The 25,378-nt window shown below is 52.3% G+C and overlaps 1 protein-coding gene across 6 annotated transcripts in view; it reads right to left on the bottom strand.

Annotated features, from left to right (window-relative positions):
* The window catches only part of TNK2 (tyrosine kinase non receptor 2), a 101,872-nt gene that overhangs the window by 6,326 nt on the left and 70,168 nt on the right, over positions 1-25,378 (bottom strand). For 5 of the 6 annotated variants that reach the window (XM_081007394.1, XM_081007395.1, XM_081007396.1 and 2 more), the window contains 5 exons: positions 24,976-25,070; positions 10,104-10,298; positions 5,788-5,879; positions 3,655-3,699; positions 214-1,595 (listed from right to left, as the gene is read on the bottom strand). In XM_081007394.1, coding sequence (XP_080863520.1) covers positions 214-1,595; positions 3,655-3,699; positions 5,788-5,879; positions 10,104-10,298; positions 24,976-25,070 — 1,809 coding nt within the window. The remainder of the gene's footprint in view (positions 1-213; positions 1,596-3,654; positions 3,700-5,787; positions 5,880-10,103; positions 10,299-24,975; positions 25,071-25,378) is intronic. The other variant, XM_081007392.1, reaches the window with a different exon arrangement.

Raw genomic sequence — 25,378 nt, 5'->3', positions numbered from 1 at the left:
GTTCCAAGGGTCAGATAATCTTGGAGGGCCACATTTTGGCCCATGGGCCTTCCTGCACCCTTGTTGCCGCAGGAGTCCGTTGGAGGACGTTGGCACAGAATTTGGGGGTTTACTTTTAGCACATGGTCCACCCAGACAAAGCAACAAGACACGTTTTCGGATGGCAAGGTTGGTTTCGAAGCGTGCCCACCCCAACCCAAGAAAGCCACTCACCAGCCGTATTTTCTCTGAGGGCCTGGGGCTATCGGAGCTGTCGTAGATGATCTTCTGAAGGCCACAGGAAGCCTTGAAGGGGACGTTGCTGTTGTTGGAGGAGAAGTTGGCTTTGTAGTCAGGCTGCTGCTGGACCATGGGTCGGACGGTGGCCGTGGTGACCACCCTGGCCGGAGGCGGGGCTTCCTCAGGGTTCTTGGCCTCCTTGAAGAACTTCTCGTACTTGTCCAGGTAGGGCGGTCGCTCGGGGAGGAGGTAGTAGTGGGTGTTGCTGACCTTCCGGCCGTCCTTGACGATGGGCAGGATGCAGGGCCCCTTGGCGCTCTCCTTCCCTTGCGCTTGGATCACCTTCGGGGTGGCGTACTTGGGGTCCAGGGCAAAGCTCTGGGTAGTGGGCATGGGCTGCTTGCCGGGTGACGTGGACAGGAACGCCCCCAGGGACAACGGGGAGCACAGGTTGGTCCTCGGCTGCGGGGACCCCCCTTGCAGAGCCATGGGGCTGGGAGTTCTGGAGCCAGGCTGGGACAACGGTTCTCGTGGCGGGATCTGGGGAGGCCGGTCCTCCTCACCCGCCGAAGCCGGCGACAGCTCCCCGGACCAGCGCCCGTGCTCGTTCCGGCGGATCGGTCGGGGCAGGATAGGGACGCGAGGCGGGATCTGGGGCTTGTCCTCCCCTGGGCTGGGTGTGGAGGCCACAGAGGAAACTCCCAAGGGCACGTTGAGGTGCTTCATGCATTCCTGCTGGAGTTCTTGAAAAAGCTCAGTCGTCTGGGCAGGGCTAGGCTGCTTGATCTCCTTGGGCGGCAGGAAGAGGTTGTCCTCCAGCGGGAGACCTGTGGGGTCTTCCTTGGACCCAAAGCCATCCCCAGTCTCCCCCTTCTCCCAGTTTTTGCAGCTGCCCCGGCCCCCCACCAGCCCTTCTGCGCTGTTGATGGAGCACACCTCAAAGTCGTCTTCGTCTTGCGCTACGTCGTCGTACGCGGGTGGCGGAGGGAGGGGCCGGGCGTCCCAGTCCACGATGGGCGTCGGATGGAGGGGCCGGGGCAGTGCTTGCGTGGGGCTCTGAGGGGGTGTCTTGTCCAATAGGGAGAAGGCTTCCATGGCCAGCTTTGCCAGAGACGGGGCACAGAGCTCCCCGACGGGCGAGGGGGTGGTGGGGACGGGTTCGTCCCCGAAGTCGATCAGCGTTACCTCGCTGCCGGGCAGAGTGCCTCCCTTGGTCCGGGGCAGTAGGAGCCTCTCGCCCACTTTGGTGCCAGAGATGCGGGCCGATGGCTTGGCCGGGCGCAGACCTCGCCCCGTGCCGGGCTTCTTCAGGCAGAGGTGCTTGAGGCCTAAGGAGAGCGGGTTGTCCTCTTCGCTCACAGGATCGTACGAGGGCTCTGGAAGGGAAAAGGGGGCTGGGTGAGGTCCTGGGGGCAGAGGGTGCTCTGATGCTCGTGGGCTATCTGAGCTAGGAAGAGGAGTCCCCGTCCTTCTGACATCATACCGTCTGACGCTAAGAAGGCCACTCAGAACTCACAAGGTTGGGTTATGGGGAACCCTGGTCATCTCAATAACCCTGGCAACCTCTAGTTGAGTCTTTGCCAAGCGGATGCCCTCTAGATGTTTTGGAGTACCATGCCCATCACCCAAAACATCTGGAGGGCACCAGGTTGGCAAAGGTTGCTTGATACCTCCATAATATCCTACACAACTCTCAACACTTTGATGGCTGCCCCATTGCTGCCCCTGCTCATTAACCCCCAACCCTTCCTCTACCCTTTTGTTTCACCAACGTCTGAAAATATGATACAGAGCTTTGATATCCCTAAAGGATTTAGGGATAGGTGATCATTTGAGGTCATGATTCTTAGCTTTGGTTTTTTCCAGAGCCAGGGTGGCCATGGGCCCATGCGCAGACTTGAGAAACTGTTGTAGCCACCACACATTCCCACAACCAAGCACACATGGCAACCTATTAACCACAACAGAACACTTCTTTCAAACCAAATTTCAGCCAGGACCCTGGGGGCATCAGGGGTGGTTTCTATGGGCCCACCTGGGGGCCCTACAAGTGCCATGTTGCCAGCAGCTGGTTTTAAGGGGATGTTGGTGGGCAGTGGTGGGGAATCCCCTTTGTTCCATGATAGAATCAGAGAGTTAGATGGGATTGACCATAACTTGTTACTGCAGTTTGGGATGGCTCATCCCCTGACCCCGTCCAGATCAGCCACTGAAGTCCAAACCACAATATTCCACAAGCAGAGAGAAACAAGGCCCTTCCAGAGGTCATTTTTATTGTGCCCTTGTGGTGATTTGTGCTCAGGACGCAATAATATGCAACACAACTTGTTTTGGGGCAGAAGCACTGCTTTGTTCCTAAATGGTGCATGTCCCATAGTTTCCTGCTGAGATCCTATAACCTTTTAAACAACTAATGTCCCAGTTCATTAATTTTTGTCCCCCTTTTCTTGCGCTATAGGGGAAGAGTGGCCTTGTAGATGGCAATAATGCGGTATCGTTGGGGAAGCGTCGCAGAACAGCCAATATAGTGGAATTATGTGTGTGGGCAGCCCCGTATAAACCCACCACTGATGTACTATTGTTGCATCAGAGACATGTTGCGGAAGAGACACCCCTCCAACAAACTAACACCGATCTGGAGAGAGCAGCCCTGTTACAAAGAAAGATCTGTTTGGAGCAAACAGCTGAAAATAACAACCCTGTGCCCCCCCAAGCCACAAAGACTGAACTACTCGCTGTTCTGCATTGCTGTCTCCACCATCCATGCATTGAACACACACATGCTTCTTAGAGCCATGGAATCGTAAGGTTGGAAAGGGACCCAAAGGCCATCTAGTCCAACCCCCTGAAATGCAACCCCCTTGCTTCCTTCCTGCACACTCCACACAGCCATGCATCCTCCCACCTGCCCTAGCTTCCTCCCCCACCCCACCCCGTTCTTACCTCTGCCAGGTAACAAGGTTAGTACATGATGCAAGGACGCAGCCCAGCTCAGTGTAATTCACTAGCCCTTTTAGAATGAATTGATTTTAGAATGTTGTGTTTACTTTTACTGTTGTTAGCCGCTCTGAGCCCGGCTTTGGCTGGGGAAGGCGGGATATAAATAAAATTTTATTATTATTATTCCCTTGGCACTAGACTTCTGCGGTTGCAGCCTAGAATCACGTCAGCTGCTGCGCCACACTACAATGCCAACTCATCCCTAGCTAGAAGTATTCCTGTGTCCCCGCTTGCGCACCTCTCTGGAGTGCCCCCCACTTGCCCCCGGTAGTTCTGTGTGTAGCCAGGCAGGGATAGTTGAATGCAGGCGGGGAGCTCTCCCAGCTCACACACACACACACACACACACCCAGGTACCTGTGAAGAGAGGAGCTAAGAGAGCGCGCAGAGAGCAGGCGCAGGGGGCAGGGCGGCCTGAGAAGCGCCCCCACTTACTCTTTAGGAGGATCGAGGGCTGAGGCGGCCGAGGCGGAGGCTCCCCTGCAGGAGAAAGAGAGAGAGAGAAACAGAGAGACCCCACAGAAGAGAAAGAGTGAGCATCAAGCGTGGGGCAGAGGGGTGGTGGGGGTGCAAGAAGCAGCTAGAGAAGAGGCAAGGAGCAATGCAAGCAAGCCGTTCTGAACCTGGCGTTTCTCAAACGTGGGTCTCCAGCTCTTGTCGGACTACAACTCTCATCATCCCTGACCACCGGTCCTGCTAGCTAGGGATGGTGGGAGTTGTAGTCCCAAAACAGCCGGAGACCCATGTTTGAGAAACACTGCCTAAATGTTGTGGGGCTTCCATCAGCGCCAGGCAGCGTGGCCATTGGTCAGGGATGATGGCAGCTGGAGACTGACAACCTCTGGAGAGCCACTAGTTTTCCTCCTCTGGTTTAAAGCCACCAGGTGCGTGGAGAGAGGAGGCGGTTGCTGCAGGTGCCGAACTGGATTCGCCCTGAAGTCTGAGGAAACGTAAAAGAATAATCCAGGTATGCACCGTTGCAAAGGACTGGATGGGAAGGAACAGGATGTGAAAGTTTGGTTATATTGCGGAAATGCCCAAGTTGTGCAAAGCTGTCCCATTAAGGCAGAGAGGTCACTGCAATTGACACCCATTTTGGGGTAGAAAATAAGAGTATCTGGTTAAAGAATCACAGAATTGAAGAGTTGGGAGGGACTTCAAGGGATGTTTAGTCCAATCCCCTGCCGTGCAGGAGTCACAGAACTGATTTTTGAGAATTTTCAAGATCAGCCTAATTTCCCATGCCTTCCCATTGAACAGAGGAACTGCATCACATTTTGGCACTGTGGCCTACAGAGAGTCAGTGGTTCTAAACATAGGGGGTTAAGACTACGCACTTACATTCTTGCATTTGTTTATTACATTTAGTTATTGCTTATTTCATCCTTCCCTCTAAGGAGTTCAAGGTGGCGCACAGGGTTCTTCCCCACTCCGCGTTTTATGCTCACAACGACGCTGTGAGCTAGGTCAGGCTGAGAGAAGGCAGTGACTGGCCCCCAACGTCACACCCGGTGAGCTTCATGGGGCCGAGTGGGGATCTGAAACCCGGGTCTCCCGGGTCTTAGTTCAAGAATAACGCTATGACACACTTGATGACGCAGGTCTGCCTTCGCCATAGCTGCCAACCGTTCCCTTTTCTTGCAAGGAATCCTATTTGGAATAAGGGAATTTCCCTTAAAAAAGGGAAAAGTTGACAGCTATGGCCTTGACCAACCTGGGGCCTGACCACACGCGTCAGCCAGCGCCATGACTAGCTGGAGGCCTGATGACACTCATAGTACAGTGGTACCTCGGGTTAAGTACTTAATTCGTTCTGGAGGTCTGTTCTTAACCTGAAACTGTTCTTAACCTGAAGCACCACTTTAGCTAATGGGGCCTCCTACTGCCGCCGCGCCGCCGGAGCCCAATTTCTGTTCTCATCCTGAAGCAAAGTTCTTAACCTGAGGTACTATTTCTGGGTTAGCGGAGTCTGTAACCTGAAGCGTATGTAACCTGAGGTACCACTGTAAAAAATATCTGGAAGACCCCCAGGAAGTGAAGGCTGATGCAAACGTTCTTGCTGCACTCAAGTGTCTAATCATTTTGCAACTCCCCCCCCCCCACTGCTAGAGACTTCCACAACAACCCCCTTCTGAAATTGGCATCTATGAAGCAGAGGAGCCAGAAAAAACAAAAAGAGGAGAAACGTTGGAAGGCCAAGAAGCCATTGCAAAGCCAGTAAAAGCTTAGAGGACACCACCACCATTTGATCTCCTGGAAACACGAGATCTTCCTAAACCTTCCAGAAATACCCAGCTCCTAAACCTTCCAGAAATGACTCAAGGAAGCCAAGCTTCTGCAACATCACCCACACAGACTACAACACCCAGCATGCAGTGCAGGGAGCGATGACACAGAAAAGCATGCTGGGTCTTGTAGTTCTTCCGAGTTACGGTGCATTCATCCAAATCCATATCTGCTGCTATGGCAGGCCCAGGCTGAACTGGGCAGGATCTAGCACCGGCAAGAGGAGTGGGGGGGTTGGAATAGGTGAGGGATTGGGTTTGGGGGGCACAGGGACCTCCTTACTTTTCGCTCTTCCTGGGAGCTGCGTGGGCCGGGCTGCGTTCAAGTCGACTCCTAGGACATCGGGAGGGTCCATAGGGTTGCCCAGGTAGAGCCTGGAGAGAAGGGAAAAAGGAGAAAAGCATATAAACCAGCGGCTCCTGAACTTTTTAAGGGACGTGGGTGGCGCTGTGGTCTAAACCACAGAGCCTAGAGCTTGCCAATCGGAAGGTCGGTGGTTCGAATCCCCGCAATGACGGGGTGAGCTCCCATTGCTCGGTCCCTGTTCCTGCCAACCTAGCAGTACAAAAGCACACCAGTGCAAGTAGATAAATAGGTCCCGCTCCAGCGGGAAGGTAATGGCGTTTCCGTGTGCTGCTCTGGTTCGCCAGAAGCGGCTTAGTCACGCTGGCCACATGACCCGGAAGCTGTATGCTGGCTCCCTCGGCCTGTAAAGCGAGATGAGCACCGCAACCCCAGAGTCGTCCACGACTGGACCTAACGGTCAGGGGTCCATTTACCTTTACCTGACCTTTTTAGAGCCACTGACTTGTTAGTTCCATAAACGCATCTCCAGGGCCCTGTACCCTATGAAAAGCATTATTCAGAACAGCAGTTTACAGGACCCACTAAGAAAGACAACAGCACATTGAAATTCCAAACAGTAACAATTAGCTGCTCATTCATTCAAAACCCAGCTAAAGCCATTTAGTTGAATTAAATCAACAAAACTTATGAACTTCAGACAGGGATACCAGCTTCTTACAGTCTGATGGTCATTTACACCTCCTAGGTAATCCCACCACCCCACCCCAGGGGGCAGTACTGCCAACTTTGGGAGCTGCAGCGCTGATAAAAAATACAGTCTCACTGTCACAACTTCCCCTTCTGAACCCTTAAGGCATTATCAGCTGCAGGGAATACACAAATGCAAGGTGGTCTGTGCCCCCAAAGCCACCAGGGCTGGTGTCAGGTGCAGGTCAGCAGCCAAAACAATGTCAGCTAAATCTTTATTCCAGGAAACAAACCACAGCTCAGGTCTCAGCAACTCTTTCCAGGAGATCCTGATGAAGCAATTGCAAGGATTGAAGCTGCCCACCTTCCCAGTGCCCATTATGACTCCTCTCCAGAAACACCCACTGCTCTGCCCATTTCATTTCTCCAGGGGTTCTAGGAGACCAGCAGGGAGGGGAGCTTGTCGCAGCAGGAGGGGGAGACTCCCTGGATTCTTCAGCAGCCTGTCTCCACTCTGTCTCCTGCCTCTGAGTCTGCACTGCCCTCTGCCACCGCCTCTTCCCACCGCTCCCCTACAGCGAGCCACCCCAGGACAGAAGGCTTACGGATCTCCTTGTGATGTCCGTAGCAGCAGCCTTCCTAGAGGGAAATTCAAACAATTGGCCCAGGGGATGAAAAGCAAAGTTTTCTGCCAGGCCAATAAAAGAACAGCTACCTGGGGGCGGCAGTTTGAATCTGCTGCACTTAAACTCAAGTTTGTTCCTGGACACTTAAAAAACCCTGCCCCGCCCTGCCCCACGGGTCGTCCTGTTAAGCCCAGCCCAAGCTTTGGGTGTTGCCGGGCACCCCAGTTTCGATCCAACCAGCGCCGTGGGGAGCAGGGAAGGCCAGGAAAGGTGTGGCTGGCACAGCAGAGGGCAAGGGCAATGTTGGTACACCTTGCCGGCTGCAGTGGGAACATCTCGGGCTTGGCAGAGCCTGAACGTGCTGCTGCATCTGCCGCCCACACAAGAGATGACGAAACACAGACGCGAAGCTCAGAGACGGTTCCTTGGAAAGAGAGGGTGCAACCCGTAAACATGGGGCACGGCAGGGTTTTGCAGGTGCGCTTCCTGATCTGACCGACCCTTCTTTGCCTTTGAGCTGCAGGAAGGACCTGGAGGCTCATGCACGGGAAAGATGCCAGCCCAAAGTGTGAGGCTTGGCAGCGGGCACAACACAAGCCTGCCTGCCTTGGTTAAGGGCAGACGGTTGGTTAAGAAGGAAAATGCCAAGCCAATCTCACAACACTCATGGCTTAGAGTCACAGAATTGTAGAGTGGGCATGCCAGCCGTCTCTGTCGTTCCATCCCTCCAAGTCTAGAATGTCATTATTATCTAATGTAATCCAGTCTCTGATCCATCTAAAACATACAGCGTCATAGTATATTCTCAGGTCGGTCAGAAAGTTCTTCCTGATGTTTAGTCAAAACCTCCTTTCTCGTAGCTTGAAGCCACTGGTTTGGGTCCTACCCAAGCTTCTTCCACCTTCCATGTGATATTTGAAGATGACTGTTGTATCACATCTCAGCCTTCTCCAGGCTAAACATACCCAACGCCCTCATCAGGCTTGGTTTCCAGACCCTTGATCATCTTGGTCACCCTCCTCTGCACACCTTCCAGCTTGTCAACATCCTTCTTAAATTGTGGTGGCCAGAATTGGACACAGGACCCCAGATGTCGTCTGACCAAGGCAGAATAGAGTGGGGCTATTGCTTCCCTTGTTGTCTTTGTCTTTGTCCATGGAGTTTTCTTGGCAGGGATACTGGAGTGGCTTGCCGGTTCCTGCTCCAGGTGATCGCTGAAGAATTTATGCTTTTGAATTCTGGTGCTGGAGGAGACTCTTGAGAGTCCCATGGACTGCAAGAAGATCAAACCTCTCCATTCTTAAGGAAATCAGCCCTGAGTGCTCACTGGAAGGACAGATCCTGAAGCTGAGGCTCCAATACTTTGGCCACCTCATGAGAAGAGAAGACTCCCTGGAAAAGACCCTGATGTTGGGAAAGATGGAGGGCACAAGGAGAAGGGGACGGCAGAGGACGAGATGGTTGGATAGTGTTCTCGAAGCTACCAGCATGAGTTTGACCAAACTGCGGGAGGCAGTGGAAGACAGGAGTGCCTGGCGTGCTCTGGTCCATGGGGTCACGAAGAGTCGGACACGACTAAACGACTAAACAACAACATTGCTTCCCTTTATCTGGACACTAGACTTCTGTTGATGCAGCCTAGAATAACATTAGCTTTTTCTTGCTGCTGCGTCACACTGTTGAAAGGCACAAGCCGCATAGCAAAAACCCACAGGCCCCCAACTTCTGCAAAGCCCATGGCAACGGCGCTCATGACCCATCGGAGGGGCTCAGGGTTCGAACAAGCATGACTTTTCAGACGTCAAACTGGAATCTGAACATTCTGAAACGATGAAAAGTTCTGGATTTCCTGGCGATAAAATTGCCAAAATCTAAATTCAGGGGCGGGGGGATGTGAGAATCTAGAAGCACATTTGGGGGGGGGGGGTGCGGTTGTTGTTGTTTGCCTTTCTCAACATGTGGGTCCTCAGATGTTGTTGAACTACAAATCCCATCACCCCTAGCTAGCAAGGCCAGAGCTCAGGGATGATGGGAGTTGTAGTCCAACAACATCTGCGGACCCACAGGTTGAGAACCGCTGTTGTAGGGGGAGGGAGTATCATTCAGGCAGCTGAATCTTTAGTATGGACAAACAATTCTTTTTTTTAAAAAAATGGACTGACATTTAGGATTCAGGTCTCACGGGATTGCCATTCTGAAGATTTAAAATGCAAGGCGTCCTTACAGTGTGGGCAAAATTTGGAGCACATCTGCATTGGAAAGACAACAATTCTACAGAGAGGGGGCGTGCGGACCAATATGAGCAGGATAAGGTACAACCTGGTCGCAGTTGATGCAGCTGCAAATTTCTGTCCTGCATGGTCTGTGCCACTCATCCACAACCAGTGCCTGGCTGCCACGGGAGCAGTGCTTGGGCTGTGGCCACGGCTTGGTCCTTGCACACCACGTGGCTCGCAGGAACCAAGCCCCTGAAGGGGTGCACCTGAGCCGAAAGCTCCATTGCCAGCGGTGGCAAACAGTGTCCATTGGGACTGGTAGGGTGGAAGGCTGGGAGCCTGGCAGCAGGTGGCGCCAGAGAGCCAACGACAGGGTTAGCCAAGCCAGTCTAGTTTTGCTCCCCTCCTCCTCCCCACAGAGACTGAGGAGTAGCAAGCAGACAGGGTGGGCTACCCTCTGGATTGGACGCAAGACAGAAGCCACAAAGGTGCAAGGGTGAGGGCAGACTGAGCCTGGTGGGGCAGCCCCCCATCTGCCCTAATCAGGCCCATAACTGGTGGCCCCTACCTTGCCCTGAAACAGCTCCCCAGGCCATTTCTTGACTGAAAGGGGATTTGAGTGGCATTAGTTCAAGGGGCAGGCAGCCTTGGGCCAGCCATGTCCCCCACAGCTACGAGGCCACGGCCGGTCCTTCCGGGAATCCCCCGAACAGCTGCGGGGAAAGGAAACTGGGGAGAAAGGGAAAAGAGCAAAAGTTCTTACTCGTCAATCTTATCGGGGAAGCCCCAGCACTGTTGTGGGTTGGTGTCTCCATGGCCCGTGTGGATGAAGCTGTTTTTGAGGGGCTGGCTGATGTCGTGGGCGGACAGCCCTGCCACCGACGTCACCGTGTTGCGCGGGAACTGGCCCACCTTCAGGGTCCGTTTGTTCTGACCCCGCCACCAGTAATTCTCAGCCCTGGGGAACAAAAGTGGGACAGGTTAGGAGGAAAGCAGGTCAGGTTTTTACCCCCCCCCCCCGAGACAGAGCATCCGCAAGCACCTGTACATTATAGGATGGGGAATCATAGAAAGGAGATTCCGACTAAACATCAGGAAGAACTTTCTGACGGGAAGAGCTGTTTGACAGAGGAACAGAGGTGGTGGACTCTTCTTCCTTGGAGGTTTTTAAGTAGAGGTTATGTAGGCAACCTCTGCTTAAATTCCTGCATTGCAGGCGGTTGGACTAGATAGTTAATAAAACAATAATAAAATTTTTTTATTTATATCCTGCCCTCCCCAGCCGAAGCTGGGCTCAGAGCAGCTAACAACAGTAAAAGTAACACAGTTTACATAAAAACACAATCAGTTAATTAAAATACATTCTAAAATCAATTCATTCTAAAATCAATTCAGAGTCAAATTAATGGCAACCATTGGGCTAGCGTTCTATGAGGATTACCAAAGGAGGGGGTCAGACTGTGCCTTGGTCAAAGGCCTGGTGGAACAGCTCCGTCTTGCAGGCCCCGCGGAAAGATGTCAAGTTCCGCAGGGTCCTAGTCTCTTGTGACAGAGCGTTCCACCATATTGGGGCCACAGCCGAAAAAGCCCTGGCTCTGATTGAGGCCAGCCTAATCTTCCTGTGGCCCAGGACCTCCAAGATGTTTTTGTTTGAAGACCATAAGGTCCTCTATGGGACATACCAGGAGAGGCGGTCCTGTAGGTACGAGGGACCTAGGCCGTATAGGGCTTTTAATTCATAATAATAATAATAATAATAATAATAATAATACTTTTATTATTTATACCCTGTCCATCTGGCTGGGTTTCCCCAGCCACTCTGGGCGGATTACAGCACATAAAAAATTGTGCATTAGACATTAAAAACTTCCTGATACAGGATTGCCTTCTGATGTCTTCTAAAAGTCAGATAGTTGTTGCTTTCCTTGACATCTGATGAGAGGGCGTTCCACAGGGCGGGTGCCACTACTGAGAAGGCCCTTCCAACTCTATGATCCTATAACCCAATCCCAGCTGCTGCAGATGTCCAACACGCACTGGGCAATATCTGAAGAAGCGGCAAAGACACTGAGTCAAGAATCCTATTTTCGGATGGACCCATCACCCACAACAGATGGATGCTAGCCATCCAGACTGCAACCTCCTGTAGCAAAACAAGTGAACGCAAGAACATAAGAGGAGCCTTCTTGATCAGGCCAATGTCCCATCTAGTCCAGCATCCTGGTCTCACAGTGTCCTACCAGATGCCCCAGTGGGAATTCCGCAAGCAGAACCTGAGCAGAAGAGCGTAAGATATTCAGAAGAATTGCTGCCTCCAAATTTGGCAGCAGAGCATAGCCGTTATGGCCAGTAGCCATCAAGAGCCCTCTCCTCCTTCAAGAGTTGGAGGAGTCCCTGGTCCTGAATGGGGTAACTGTGCCCCTGAAGGACCAGGTGCGCAGCCTGGGAGTCATTCTGGACTCACAGCTGTCCATGGAAGCACAGGTCAATTCTGTGTCCAGGGCAGCTGTTTACCAGCTCCATCTGGTATGTAGGCTGAGAACCTATCTGCTTGCAGACTGCCTCACCAGAGTGGTGCATGCTCTGGTTATCTCCCGCTTGGACTACTGCAATGCGCTCTATGTGGGGCAACCTTTGAAGGTGACCCAGAAACTACAACTAATCCAGAATGCGGCAGCTAGACTGGATTAGTTGACTGGGAGCGGACGCCGAGACCATATAACACCGGTCTTGAAAGACCTACATTGGGTCCCAGTACTTTTCCGAGCACAATTCAAAGTGTTGGTGCTGACCTTTAAAGCCCTAAATGGCCTCAGGCCAGTATAGGAACGCCTCCACCCCCATCGTTCTACCCGGACACTGAGGTTCAGCACCGAGGGCCTTCTGGCGGTTCCCTCACTGCGAGAAGCCAAGTTACAGGGAACCAGGCAGAGGGGCTTCTTGGTAGTGGCGCCCTCCCTGTGGAACGCCTTCCCACCAGATGTCAAAGAGAACAACTACCAGACTTTTAGGAGACATCTGAAGGCAGCCCTGTTTAGGGAAGCTTTTAATGTTTGATGTATTACAGTATTTTAATATTTTTTTGGAAGCTGCCCAGAGTGGCTGGGGAAGCCCAGCCAGATGGGCGAGGTATAAATAATAAATTATTATTATTATTATTAAAGCCACCCAAGTTGGTGGCTATCTCTGACCCTTGTGGCAGGGAGTTCCATAGTTTAACTATGCGCTGCCTGTCCTGAATCTTCCAACATTCAGCTTCGCTCACGAGTTCTAGTATTAGGAGAGAGGGAGGAAAGCTCTTCTCAATCCACGGCACAAAGAAAGGCAATCTCAAGGGGTGCTTACAGGGCAAAAGCTTGAGCAAGCAAGCCAAGCCACACATTACAGAGGGACAATGCACCAAGTCACTAGCCAACATGACCTTAGGACTATAAGCAGCTGATCCTTCTAACTCTGACAGGCAGCAGCCCTCCAGGGAGCCTTTCCCAGCCCTACCCAGAGATGCTGCAAACCTGGGGTTTCTGCATCCAAACAGACACTCCAGCGCTGAGCAACTTGCATCCCTTCCCCACCTGGCTGGGGAACAGGGGGGAATTCCTCCCTGACTCAAAGCAGGAGTGGCAATGAGCCAAACAGTCCGAGAAAAAAGCCATTCACTGAGTCACCATTCCAGTAAGAAATTTACGGTTTGCAACCCTGTGACATCGGCTGCCTTTCATGGTGGAATTTCCTGATGCTTCCGAGGGAAAAGTTCCAGAATGGGCAGGAACAAGGGAATCAGCGCAAGCGGGAGGCACACTTTCCATGATTTCTGTAAGCTGACACTGAATATTCTGAAAACAGGCTCTTCACCCCACTTTTCAAGCCCTTTTCTCACCATATATATAAAATTTTTTTTTACTAAGCTTTGTAGGACATACAGAAAGTGAGAAAAGTCAGGAACCAGAAAGCACTAGGAGCTCCAAACAGAGGATACACCCAACATTATACCACGGCAGGGTGAACAGACCAGGCAAGTCATATTTCGCAAACTATCTGCAGACAACGTGAAAATCAAATAACGCTCCTCTTTTCTGTTTGTTACAGGACTTGAATGGTAAGGCAATGAAATGAAATGTATTCTGCTAAGGGTTGTAGCTTCTCAGACCCACTCCCAAATTTTAAATGATATATTATTATGGCAGACTCACCTCAGGAACAGAGGAACAAAGTTTTGGTAAAAGTATGAGAGCCAAGCTGTTCAGGATACCGGGATAATCCTTGTGCCATGAGATGGAATAGCTCAGTTGGTAGAGTAAAGGTAAAGGTAAAGGGACCCCTGACCATTAGGTCCAGTCGTGGCCGACTCTGGGGTTGCGGCGCTCATCTCGCTTTATTGGCCGAGGGAGCCGGCATACAGCTTCAGGGTCATGTGGCCAGCAGGACTAAGCCGCTTCTGGCGAACCAGAGCAGCGCACGGAAACGCCGTTTACCTTCCCGTCGGAGCGGTACCTATTTATCTACTTGCACTTTGACGTGCTTTTGAACTGCTAGGTTGGCAGGAGCAGGGACTGAGCAACGGGAGCTCACCCCGTCGCGGGGATTCAAACCGCCGACCTTCTGATCGGCAAGTCCTAGGCTCTGTGGTTTAACCCACAGCGCCACCCACGTCCCACTTGGTAGAGGGTTTGGGTTCGAGACCCATGTTGGGCGAAAGTTTCCTGCATTGCAGGGGGTTGGACTAGATGACCCTCAAAGTCCCCTCCAACACTAAAATTCTACGATTCTATGTACCTCATTGCTCTCACCAAGTAGTTTATTTTTTTAATTGCAAAAATATTTATATATTGGTGCTCATTTAAAAACAGCAACCACAGAGCTGTTTACAACAGTTATACATGAAGCCATATAGGACAAAAAATAACAATGTTAGAATCAGAAATCAACTACAGTCCTACCTTGGTTCTTGAACGGAATCCGTTCCGGGAATCTGTTCGACTTCCGAAAACGTTAGACTTCCAAGGCGCAGCTTCTGATTGGCTGCGGGAGCTTCCTGCAGCCAATCAGAAGCCGTGTCATACATTTGGCTTCTGAAAAACGTCCGCAAACCAAAACACTCACTTCCGGGTTTGCGGCATTCAGGAGCCAAAACGTTCTGAGTCGCAAGGCGTGCCAGAACCAAGGTACGACTGTAGTATGGAAATATGCATTCTTAATTGACTGATGGGACAGGAAAAATATCAGCAGCTGCTTTAAAGTTCGAAATACATTGGAAACTTCCCCCCTGAAGAAGCTTGCAGTGATTTGAAACCCAAAGAATCCTGGGAACTGTAGTTTGGCAACGGTTTGGGAAATTGTCGCTCTGAGAGAGGATAAACTACAGTTTCCAGGATTTTTCTCCAGGTGCTTTAAGCATGCTCTAACTATATGGACACGGGTGGCGCTGTGGGTTAAACCACTGAGCCTAGGACTTGCCGATCAGAAGGTCAGCGGTTCGAATCCCCGTGACGGGGTGAGCTCCCGTTGCCCGGTCCCTGCTCCTGCCAACCTAGCAGTTTGAAAGCACGTCAAAAGTGCAAGTAGATAAATAGGTACCGCTTCAGCGGGAAGGTAAACGGCATTTCTGTGCACTGCTCTGGTTTGCCAGAAGTGGCTTAGTCATGCTGGCCACATGACCCGGAAGCTGTATGCCGGCTCCTTTGGCCAATAAAGCGAGATGAGCGCCACAACCCCAGAGTCGGCCACGACTGGACCTAATGGTCAGGGGTCCTTTAACTATATGGAGTGTGCACAGCCATACAGTCTTATGTTTTGCTTTCGGTGTGCCATGAAATCCAGCCTGATTAAGCAGCCTCTCGGCGATTGGGAAACCTTTGCTCCGTTCCTCGTTGCCCCGAGTGTGAGACTGTTAAACCAGAACTGAGCCGCTCCGTGTTCACAAGGGAGGAGGGGCTGGCCCTGCCTCTCGCTGCCGCCCTCCCGTCCTCCACGCTGAGTAATACGTTGGCACAGAAAGACGACTCATCGAGAAGGTAAACAGGAAAGGGGGTGAGCCAGCCCTGATTGCAAGCCGGTGACTCACTAGGTAACTTCAGGAGACAGCCGTCCTCCAGCCTGCACTGTTAGCAGCCAGAGAGCACCTGCTCGGAGTTCCGGCCGCAGCAAAAGCACAGCGCGGCCGTGTTAACCTGTGGAACTCCCTGCCACAACGGCCACTAACTTGGACGGCTTCCCATTGGGGCAGGATGCTCTTCTGATGTTCTTAGGGAACCTCCAGGTCCAGAAGCACTCTATCTAGGCTTCTTGTGTTTTTTAGGAGAATTGGGCCACTGTGGGAACAGGATCCTGGCCTCTTCTTTGGCCTGATCCTGCTGCTTCAGGGCTCGCCTTATGGTCTTCTGCCCGCTAGAGAACTTCTCCTGCACACCCGAGCTCTTGAACAGATCCCATAAGTTCCCATGAGCTATGGCGCAACTATTTCTAGAATAAATATTGGGTCTCGTTTCTTTCCTTCTTTTGAAAAACCCCATTCATCTCCACTTTGGTTTAGTGGTTGGAATACTGAGCTGGAACCAAAAAGGTTCAAATCACCACATGGCCCGGAAACTCAATGCCTCTCAGCCTAACCAAAGTTTTTGATTTGAGTTTCTACTGAAATGAGCCTGCATTTTAATGTTGCATTTTAATCTTGTTTTAATCTTGTATTTCAATCAATTGTTTTTATACCTGGTGTTAGCCGCCCTGAGCCCGGTCTTGGCTGGGGAGGGCAGGGTATAAATATATTATTATTATTATTATTATTATTATTATTATTATTATTACCTACCTCACAGGGTTGCTGTGAGGATAAAGCTGGACATTGGTGGTGCAGGGACAGATCCATATAGCCCCCATCCTGAGCTCCTGGGATATATATCTAACAACCAACCAAGTCCGGTCCATTGGCATTTACGTCAAGAGATTATGCAGAGTTTTAAAACTAGATCATATGCTCAAAACCTTTCTATGCGAGGGGGAAATCTGCCATGGAGGAAGTTAGCTTTTTCAGCAGTGCAGTCACGTTGCTACTGAGGGTGATTCATGCCCACAGAGGCTGCGAGGAGGGGTCCCTGAAAAGTGTGCAAAGTCACCTGCAGCGCTTAGTCACCGGGAGTTTGCTTTGCATGGGTGGCTTTGAGCGCACGAGCATGAACCGAGAGCAGCCGAGCTCAGGGCAACCCCAAGAGTCGCCCAATCCAACACGGCTCTGTGCTGCTTTTTTAAAGTGCTTCTACGTTTTCCACTGGGCTGTGTGCCGCCCCAATATTTTACGAGAGGGCGGAGGGTGAACGCTTTCACGAACAAACGGCCGGACTGAGCATGCTGAACTTAATTCAGTCTTTATCCGTTCCCCTCTTAAGATGCCGCAGTTCCCCTGGGGAATCTGATTAAGCCTCTCTGCTTAAGCTCAGACGCACTGTTGCTTTGCTCAGTAGTCATAAAATCATAGAGCTGTAGAGATGAAGGGGACCCCCCAAAGGCCATCTAGTCTGACCCCCTGAAACGCAGGAACCACAGCTGGAAAACCCCAACCTCTCCAATGCAATCCAATCCTCCTTATTTATGGTGCTGAAGAGCCCAGGCATCTATTGAAAGGTTTGGATTCTTTATTTTATTTTATTGCATATACAAGCCCCCATTGGCGCTAATTCTGGATTCCCTGTTCCCCATGGCTGCAGGGAAGGAAAAGAGAGCAGAGAGAGCCATAGCCGGAGCCAAATAGCCTTATACTGAGTCAGACCCTTGGTCCATCTACCCCAATACTGTCTGCTCTGACTGGCAGCGGCTGTCGAGGAGTGCAGGCAGGGAGTCTTCTGCTTCCCACGAAAAGCAGCTGCCCCACCTCTGAACGACAGTCCTTCCTCTGAAAACAACGTAAGATCCTAGTCCTCATGGAGGCTTTGTTTAAATGTGAACACAGTGACTCGGGCCATTGGTCCACCTAGTGTTGCCCACACTGGCTGGCAGCAGCGGCTCCCAGGATTTCAGGCAGCGAGCCTCTCCCAGCTCTACCTGGAAATGCTGCCAGCGGTTGACCTTCTGCATGCAAAGCAGGTGCTCTGCGGCTGAGCTATGGTCACTCTCACAAAAAAGGGCCGAATTCGGCAGGCAGGGCAATGGGGCCTGCCACAAATACGGGAGGGGAGGACCTGCTTGTCCAGGTGTTGCAGGATCTCAGTGCATAGCTGTCAACTTACCGATTTGAAAATAAGGGACCAGCAGCCTCGAAAATAAGGGATTTTCAGAGCACTGGTATGTTCAACTTCTGAGCCCCTCTGAGCCAAAGGCAGAAAGCCCAGCCAGCAGCCAAACGAAGCCTCAAGCGGTGGTTCCCACAGCGCAGCAACCCAGCAAAGGGGATGCAGCAAGGAAAACCACCGTCACCTCTCCGCTGGGAAGCGCTGAGCAAAGGCGAGTCCCCAGGAAACGCGGCCGATTTGATCGACACAAGGCATGCAAGCTCCGCCCCCCAGTCATTCTTAGACTCCTTATTGGGTGAGCAACGCAGCCAAGCAACACAGTTGGAGCCTCCCTCATCCATGGCTGGCAGGGAGGGAGGGAGAGGAGCCGCTTCCTTTGAAACCCGGGAAATTTAAGGGACATCATCAATAAGGGACAGCAGCGGGACACGGCGCTGGGATAAGGGAGTTTCCCGCCAAATAAGGGACGGTTGACAGCTATGTCTCAGTGCCCATCGTACCTGCTGGCAGGTGTTGATGGGAGCTGCAAGTAGAAGCACCTGAAGGGCGAAAGGCTCCCTGCCTCTGCATTAAACTGTACAGGTGATATGACTGGGAAAGGGGGTGCACCCTGAGTTCCTTGGAAGGCAGGGCAGGAAGCGCATTTGATTAATTAGAAACTGCAACAACAACAATAAGAGCTCGAGACAAGAGGGAACAAGAGAAGCTAAGAGCACAGCCAGATTGAGACACGTCAGGCAGACAAGGACCCGAAGCACATTATATAATCGAGAACTGATACACCGGGCAGATTAATTACCAGGACTCCTGCTCATCTCTACATCTGCGCAACTCCCACCAGTTCCAAATAGGCTCCAAATCTGGGGTTCCTGGCAGATGGAGCCCTGAAAAAGACCAGGGCTCTTGCAGTTTATACCCACTAACTGGTTAGAAGCAGTGTTCATAGATTCGCAGAATTGTCAGAAGGGATCCTAGTGGTCATCTATCCCAACCCGCTGCAATGCAGGAATCTCAGCTAAAGCATCCATGGCAAATAGCCATCCAACCTCTGCTTAAAAACCTCCAATGGAGGAGTTCCCACCATCTTCTGAGAGAGCCCATTCCACTCTCAAACGGCTCTTGCAGTCAGAAAGATCTTGCTAATGTTTAATGTCTGAATCTCCTTTCTTGTAACTTGAAGTCATGGGTTCGAGTCCTACCTTCCGGAGCAGGAGAAAACAAGGTTTCCCCATCTTTCATTTGACAGCCCTTGAGTTATGTGAATATGGCTCTCCTATCTCCTTTCAGTCTCATCTTTCCCAGGCTAAACATACCCAGCTCCTTCAACCGTTCCTCATCAGGCTTGCTTTCCAGACCCCTGATCATCTTGGTCGCCCTCCTCTGCACACCTTCCACTTTGTCGATATCCTCCTTACCAGAATGGTAAACAGGACTCCAGGTGGGGTCTGACCAAGGCAGAATTTGGTGAGGCTCTGGGCTTTGCGTGAGAGAGATGGATGGATCGTGGTTCGGTGACAGAGAAGGCTCCATCCTTAGAATCGCCACGTGGGGCTGGGAAAGACCCCCTGCCTGAACCCCTGGAGAGAGACTGCCAGTCAGGGTAGGCCATACTGAGCTAGATGGACCCAACAGGCAGCTTCATATATTCAATTCCCTGCATCTCCAATTAAAGGGTTTCGTGTTTGGAGACCCCTCTACCCGTTTGGAGACAAAACGAGGCGAGATGACTTCAGCGGCAAGATGACCAAGGCTGAACCATGGTGTGTTTTTTTTAAAGCCTTAATGTGCTTAAACCTCGGACTCCTGAACTCTTTGCACCCATCTGTCATCCTCTGGCAGGGCTGCAAGGAAATCAGAAACCATCCCTTTCACTTTCCAACCGGGCCTGGGTGGAATGTACAAGCCAGGATGGTGGTTAATGTACAAGCCAGAATCATTATCCCTGCATTCCAGGGGGTTGGGCTAGATTAGGGGTCGGCAACCTAAGGCCCATGGGCCACAAGCGGCCCACGGGGGTCGTTTAACCGGCCCCCGAGCCACCCCCAAACCGAGCTGCCTACTTGGCGAGTCCCCGTGCGTTGCACTAAACCGGCGCAGCCTGGCGCAGGGACTTGCTTCCGCTGGTGCTGGAAATCGCATCTGCGCAGACGTTGGAAATCGCGGGTGTGCGCACGATCCGGCGCACGGAGGGTTCTCCGCTGGAGTGAACCGGCCCAGGCGAGGTAAACCTCGCCGACCCTTGGCCTAGATGACCCCCTGGGGTCCCTCTACAATTAATAATAATAATAATAATAATAATAATAATAAATAATAATTTATTATTTATACCCTGCCCATCTGGCTGAGTTTCCCCAGCCACTCTGGGCGGCTTCCAATCAAGTGTTAAAAACAATACAGCATAAAATATTAAAAACTTCCCTAAACAGGGCTGCCTTCAGATGTCTTTTAAAGACAAGCTAGCTGCTTATTCTATGCTTCTATCAACCACAGTTCGATCCCAGCTTATTCCGAACCAATCAGAGTGTAAACTAGGCAAAGTTTCCAAGGGGGACTCTGGTTAGCCGAAAAGCAAAAGCTCTCCCATCGTGCCACCCCCAAGGCTCAGCCAAGTACTGAATGCAAAAGAAGGATGTATCTGCTCTTAAAGGGAAGCGGGTGGTGCTGTGGGTTAAACCACAGAGCCTAGGGCTTGCCAATCAGAAGGCTGGCGGTTCAAATCCCCACAACAGGGTGAGCTCCCGTTGCTCTGTCCCTGCTCCTGCCAACCTAGCAGTTCGAAAGCACGTCAAAGTGCAAGTAGATTAATAGGTACCGCTCCGGTGGGAAGGTAAACGCCGTTTCCGTACGCTGCTCTGGTTCGCCAGAAGCGGCTTAGTCATGCTGGCCACATGACCCGGAAGCTGTACGCCGGCTCCCTCGGCCAATAAAGCGAGATGAGCGCCGCAACCCCAGAGTCGGCCACGACTGGACCTAATGGTCAGGGGTCCCTTTACCCTTTACCTTATGTGCTCTTAAGGGCCAAACTGCAGACAGCAGACTGAGGTCTGCTCCAGGAGTCGCAAACCAACAGGAAACTCTGGACAAGACTGGCCAAAATTAAGCAACAGGCACGTGAGCTTCCTGGCAGATTCTGCACCAGGTCAGTTAATGGAAGAGGAGCTGCTCATAGTTATTTTCCCCGCTTCAGACAGTCTTAAGCCAACTCTTGCCTGCATTTGCTGCGCAGGCGAGCAGGAGACCAGGGCAGGGTGCAAATGGGCATGCGCAGTTCGTGCTTCCTAGAGCTGCAACTCAGGGCGCAGGACAGCTGCCTTACATGCAGAACGTCCCAGGTTCAATCCCCAATTGTCAGGTCAGGTTGAGAAAGAAGCCCTGGAGAACTGCTGCCAGTCCGTGCGGGCAATACTGACCTATGGTCTGACACACAGCATAAGGCAGCTTCCTATGTCTTAAACCAACAACATGCAAAGGAAGTCCACTTAAAAGAAAAAAACAAAGCGTTCAAAGATCATCTCGCATTTGAATCAGAGAATTGCAGAGTTGGAAGGGTCCCCCAAAGGTCATCCTGTCCAACCCGTTGGAATGCAGGAATCTCAGCTAAATCATTTGGTTTGAGCATCACAAATTAGTTCTCCATTTCCCCATCACCCGAGCAATGGGTTGGGGTAACAAACAGATAGGTTGAGCCAAGGCAGGGCTGGCACAAACAAGGCAGCGCGGCGGAACTTGAACCCGCAACCCCTGCTTCCAAAGCGTGCTCACCTGCCTTGCAGAGCAACGTCCACCAGCAAAGCGACGGCTGGGCAAACCAGCAGCGAAACCTTGTGCATGTGCAGCCCCATGAGGAGAGGCTGGCCAAAGCGGGGCAGCCCATCTCCTCCAGAAGGCCTGTTCTCAAAGGGGGCAACCGGACGCCCCGATGGGAAACCCGAGTGCGAGAGCAGCAGCTCTCACTGCCTCCGGCGGTGCAGTGCAGTTCCACCCACCCACCGGCCTCGATTTCCCCTCCCTGGCAGAAGCATCACCTGCGCTGGGTCTCCCCAGGAGAAATCCACGCCGGATCCTCAGGCGAGCCTCCCAGCCGGCAGGGAAGCCCGAGTCTCTCCCCACTGCGTCCCGAGTGTGAGAGAGAGGCAGGGAGGAAGGGCTGTTTATGTGCTCAGCCCTGTCACTCAGCAGGGCCGTGACGTAATGCTCAGCGCTACGCCCTCGTCGCTGGCTCTGGTTGCCAGCCAACTCCCTGCAATTAAGGCTGCCCAGCCCAGGAGCAAGAGTCACGGAGAGGTAGGCGGCAGCAAAAGCCAGTCCCTGGAGACACACCGTCCCGCCCTGGCCCACGGCCGCTGCTCAGAGGGGAGACGGATCCAGCCTGCAGCTGGGCAACAGAGCCAGCCGCAGAGGGGCAGGAAAGGGGTCTTCAGGGATGGGCCCAACCTCTGTGTTTCGTCCTTCCGCTGGCATTCTGTTGACAGTCTGAATGGTAGAGTTGGGAGGGAGCCCCCCAAAGATCATCCAGTCCAACCCGCTAGAATGCAGCAATCACAGCTAAAGATTTCCCGGCAACCTCTGCTTAAAAACCTCCAAGGAAGGAGAGTCTACCAGCTTCCGATTCCATTCCCCTATCGAACAACTCTTACTGTCAGAAAGTTCTTCCTGATGTTTAGTCGGAATCTCCTTTCTTATAACTTGAAGCCATGGGTTCGAGTCCTACCCTCCGGAGCAGGAGAAAACAGGCTTGTTTCTCTCTTCCATGAGATATTTGAAGATGTTTAGTGTCTGAATCTCCTTTCTCATCATTTGAATCCATTGATTTGAGTCCTACCCTTCGGAGCAGGAGAAAACAAGCTTTCCCCATCTTCCATGTGACAGCCCTTGAGATATGTGAATATGGCTCTCCTATCTCCTCTTGGCCTCCTCTTTCCCAGGCTAAACGTACCCAGCTCCTTCAACCGTTCCTAATCAGGCTCGGTTTCCAGACCCCTGATCATCTTGGTCGCCCTCCTCTGCACACCTTCCAGCTTGTCAACATCCTCCTTAAATGTGGCGCCCAGAACTGGACACGGGACTCCAGGTGGGCGTCTGAGCAAGGCAGATGTGCTGGACCACAAATCCCACCAGCGGGGGCTGAAGGGAGGGGCAGACCAAGAGCATCTCCTCCAGCTGGCAGAGGAGGAAGCCCTAGCAGCTTGCCAAACCCTGGGGGAGAAAGAGACCAGTTCCTTGTCCTGCCCCCCTGATATCACAGAACAGCAGAGTTGGAAGGGAACCCTAGAGTCATCTAGTCCAACCCCCTGCAACGCAGGAATCAATGTGGAGATGCCAGGACTGGTAGACAAAGCAAGGGCTGGAGAATGGACATCCGATGGGTCCCTCCCAAAAAAATCTTGGCTCACTCCCCTCAAATCCAAATTCACCAAAAGCCCCCCCCCCCCTGCATAGTATTTCTACAACTCTCTCATTGTATTTTTCTCTAAAAATCCTGTTTTTACAAAGACCATCCAGGTGCCCTTGGGACGCCCACCTTCAGGGCCCCCTGGCATCCAGATGGATGGGGTGCCCCCTTCTCTCCTTCCTGCTTCTTCTCATGCCAGGCTGCTGCCACACTGGGAAGGACAATCGCCTCTTTCGGAAAACCCTTCTGCGGTTGCCAGGTCTTCTGGGGAAACCGTCCCAAGGTAGCTAGCCAGCTAACCAGCCAGCCGATGCCGTCTCCTCTGCGGGCATGAGGATCAGGTGAGCGTGGGTGGCAGGGAGCGGCAGCCAGAGCGGGGGCGTGCGAGAGAACGTGGCTCGCTGAGCACTGGAGGGTACGCAAGCCAAGGCAGAAATCACACTCCGGGGAAAGGAGTGACTCAGAGAGGGGCCCTGGCAAGGGAGGCCGGCCGCTCCAGAGCCCGGGCGGCACTGCTTTGGCATGGCACGCAGGCTGGCAAAGGGCAGGGCACCGTCACAGACTCGTAGGGTTAGGAGGGACCCCATGGGGTCATCTAGTCCAACCCACTGCAATGCAGGAATCACGGGTGAGGAACCCCTGGCAGTTGGCCGCCCAATCTCTGCTAAAATGCCTCCAAGTAACCCCACATAGAATAATCCCAGCCACACCGAGCTTCAGCAAACGAAGCCTTTCTGAGCATCCCGCCCACAAAGCTTTATGCATTAATTCATTCTATTTATTCCATAAAATTTATGTACCACCTGATTGTAAATCATCACACACACACACAGAGCTGAAAGCTGTCTACGAAAAAAGATAAGGCCATCATGGCCCATGTGAAAAAGTTAACGGCGATAATGTCAGTCTTTTGAAAAGTTAAAGCAACACTAGACTAGTAAAGGTAAAGGTACCCCTGACCATTAGGTCCAGTCGTGGCCGACTCTGGGGTTGCGGCGCTCATCTCGCTTTATTGGCCGAGGGAGCCGGCGTACAGCTTCCGGGTCATGTGGCCAGCAGGACTAAGCCGCTTCTGGCGAACCAGAGCAGCGCACGGAAACGCCGTTTACCTTCCCGCTAGAGCGGTACCTATTTATCTACTTGCACTTTGACGCGCTTTTGAACTGCTAGGTTGGCAGGAGCAGGGACCGAGCAATGGGAGCTCACCCCGTCACGGGGATTCGAACCGCTGTCCTTCCGATCGGCAAGTCCTAGGCTCTGTGGTTTAACCCACAGCGCCACCCGTGTCCCTAACACTAGACTAAAAACCTATTTAAACTTGCACCCAGTTTCTAAGCATCTGCGTCGGTCAGGATCCCAGCCCCTGACTCCAGGGGGGAGCAGAAAGACCCTCCCAGCTAAGTTAAGCAGAAACCAAATGTAATTGGATGCCATGCGCGCTACGTTCCCCCTCCTTCCCAAAGCACAGCCCCATGAGATTCCTGAGTCCATCCTTCACATTTTATGATGATCCAGGGCGATTTCAATCAGAGGAGCTTTTGCTGCTGTTTGACAATCTCTGTTTGCGCTTGCCCTCAAAGCCACCTATTCTGAAAATCGGGCGGGGACGACCGTGGCAAAGCAACTTGGCCAAGGCAAAACAGCGAGCCAATGCCCTGGTCAGACTCTCTCTTCCCAGGGACTCTTTGGCAGGTGGAATACCAGTATCTTAGAGTTGGAAAGGACCCCCAAAAATCATCTAGTCAAACCCCCCTGCGATGTAGGACACTTTCTGTTCAACGTGGGACCCGCGATCCTGAGATCGTCTCGCGCGAGACCGGCTGAGCTATCCTGCAACAACCTCTGGAAACAGCCTTTGCAAAGCAGGTGATTTGGGCGACCGTCTTGCAGAATAAGTTGCATTTCTCGGTAGAAGCGCATAGGGCCGCACTGCCCACGGTGATTAAGGTTTCTTAGACGAGGTCGGAATTCGCCCCCTGGGTCCCTCTCAAAGTTTGCCCAGTCCTCCCCTCGCCCCACGCTACCTGCCCTCGATGACCGTGATGATGTCGTTCATCTGGATGTGCAGCTTGTCCGGCTCGTCGAAATCTTGCAGCGCACGCATATCCGTGGGCTGCGCCTGGGGGAGGAAAGGAGGGGAGACGTGAAGGCTCAGCAAAGAGACCACCCAGCCAAAAGCTAGCAGATCTGCTGGGAGGGAAACTGCCCTGGCCCCCAGCCGAAGGCGAGGACCTGAGTTCGAATCTCCACTTAGCCTCCGATGAGCTCACTGCAACAGTCACAGTTTCTCAGCCCAAACCGACTTCGCAAGGTAGTTGTGAGGATAAAACTAGGCTGAGAACCACGCATGCTATCTTGGGGGAGAGGTGAGATAAACATGCGAAAATACGAAATGCAATACAGTGGTACCTTGGTTCCCAAACACCG

The sequence above is a fragment of the Podarcis pityusensis genome, assembly GCF_964106645.2.
Source record: "Podarcis pityusensis genome assembly, chromosome: 5".
In the NCBI taxonomy this organism is placed as follows: Eukaryota; Metazoa; Chordata; class Lepidosauria; order Squamata; family Lacertidae; genus Podarcis; species Podarcis pityusensis.
This window is presented reverse-complemented; position numbering and strand designations above follow the sequence as displayed.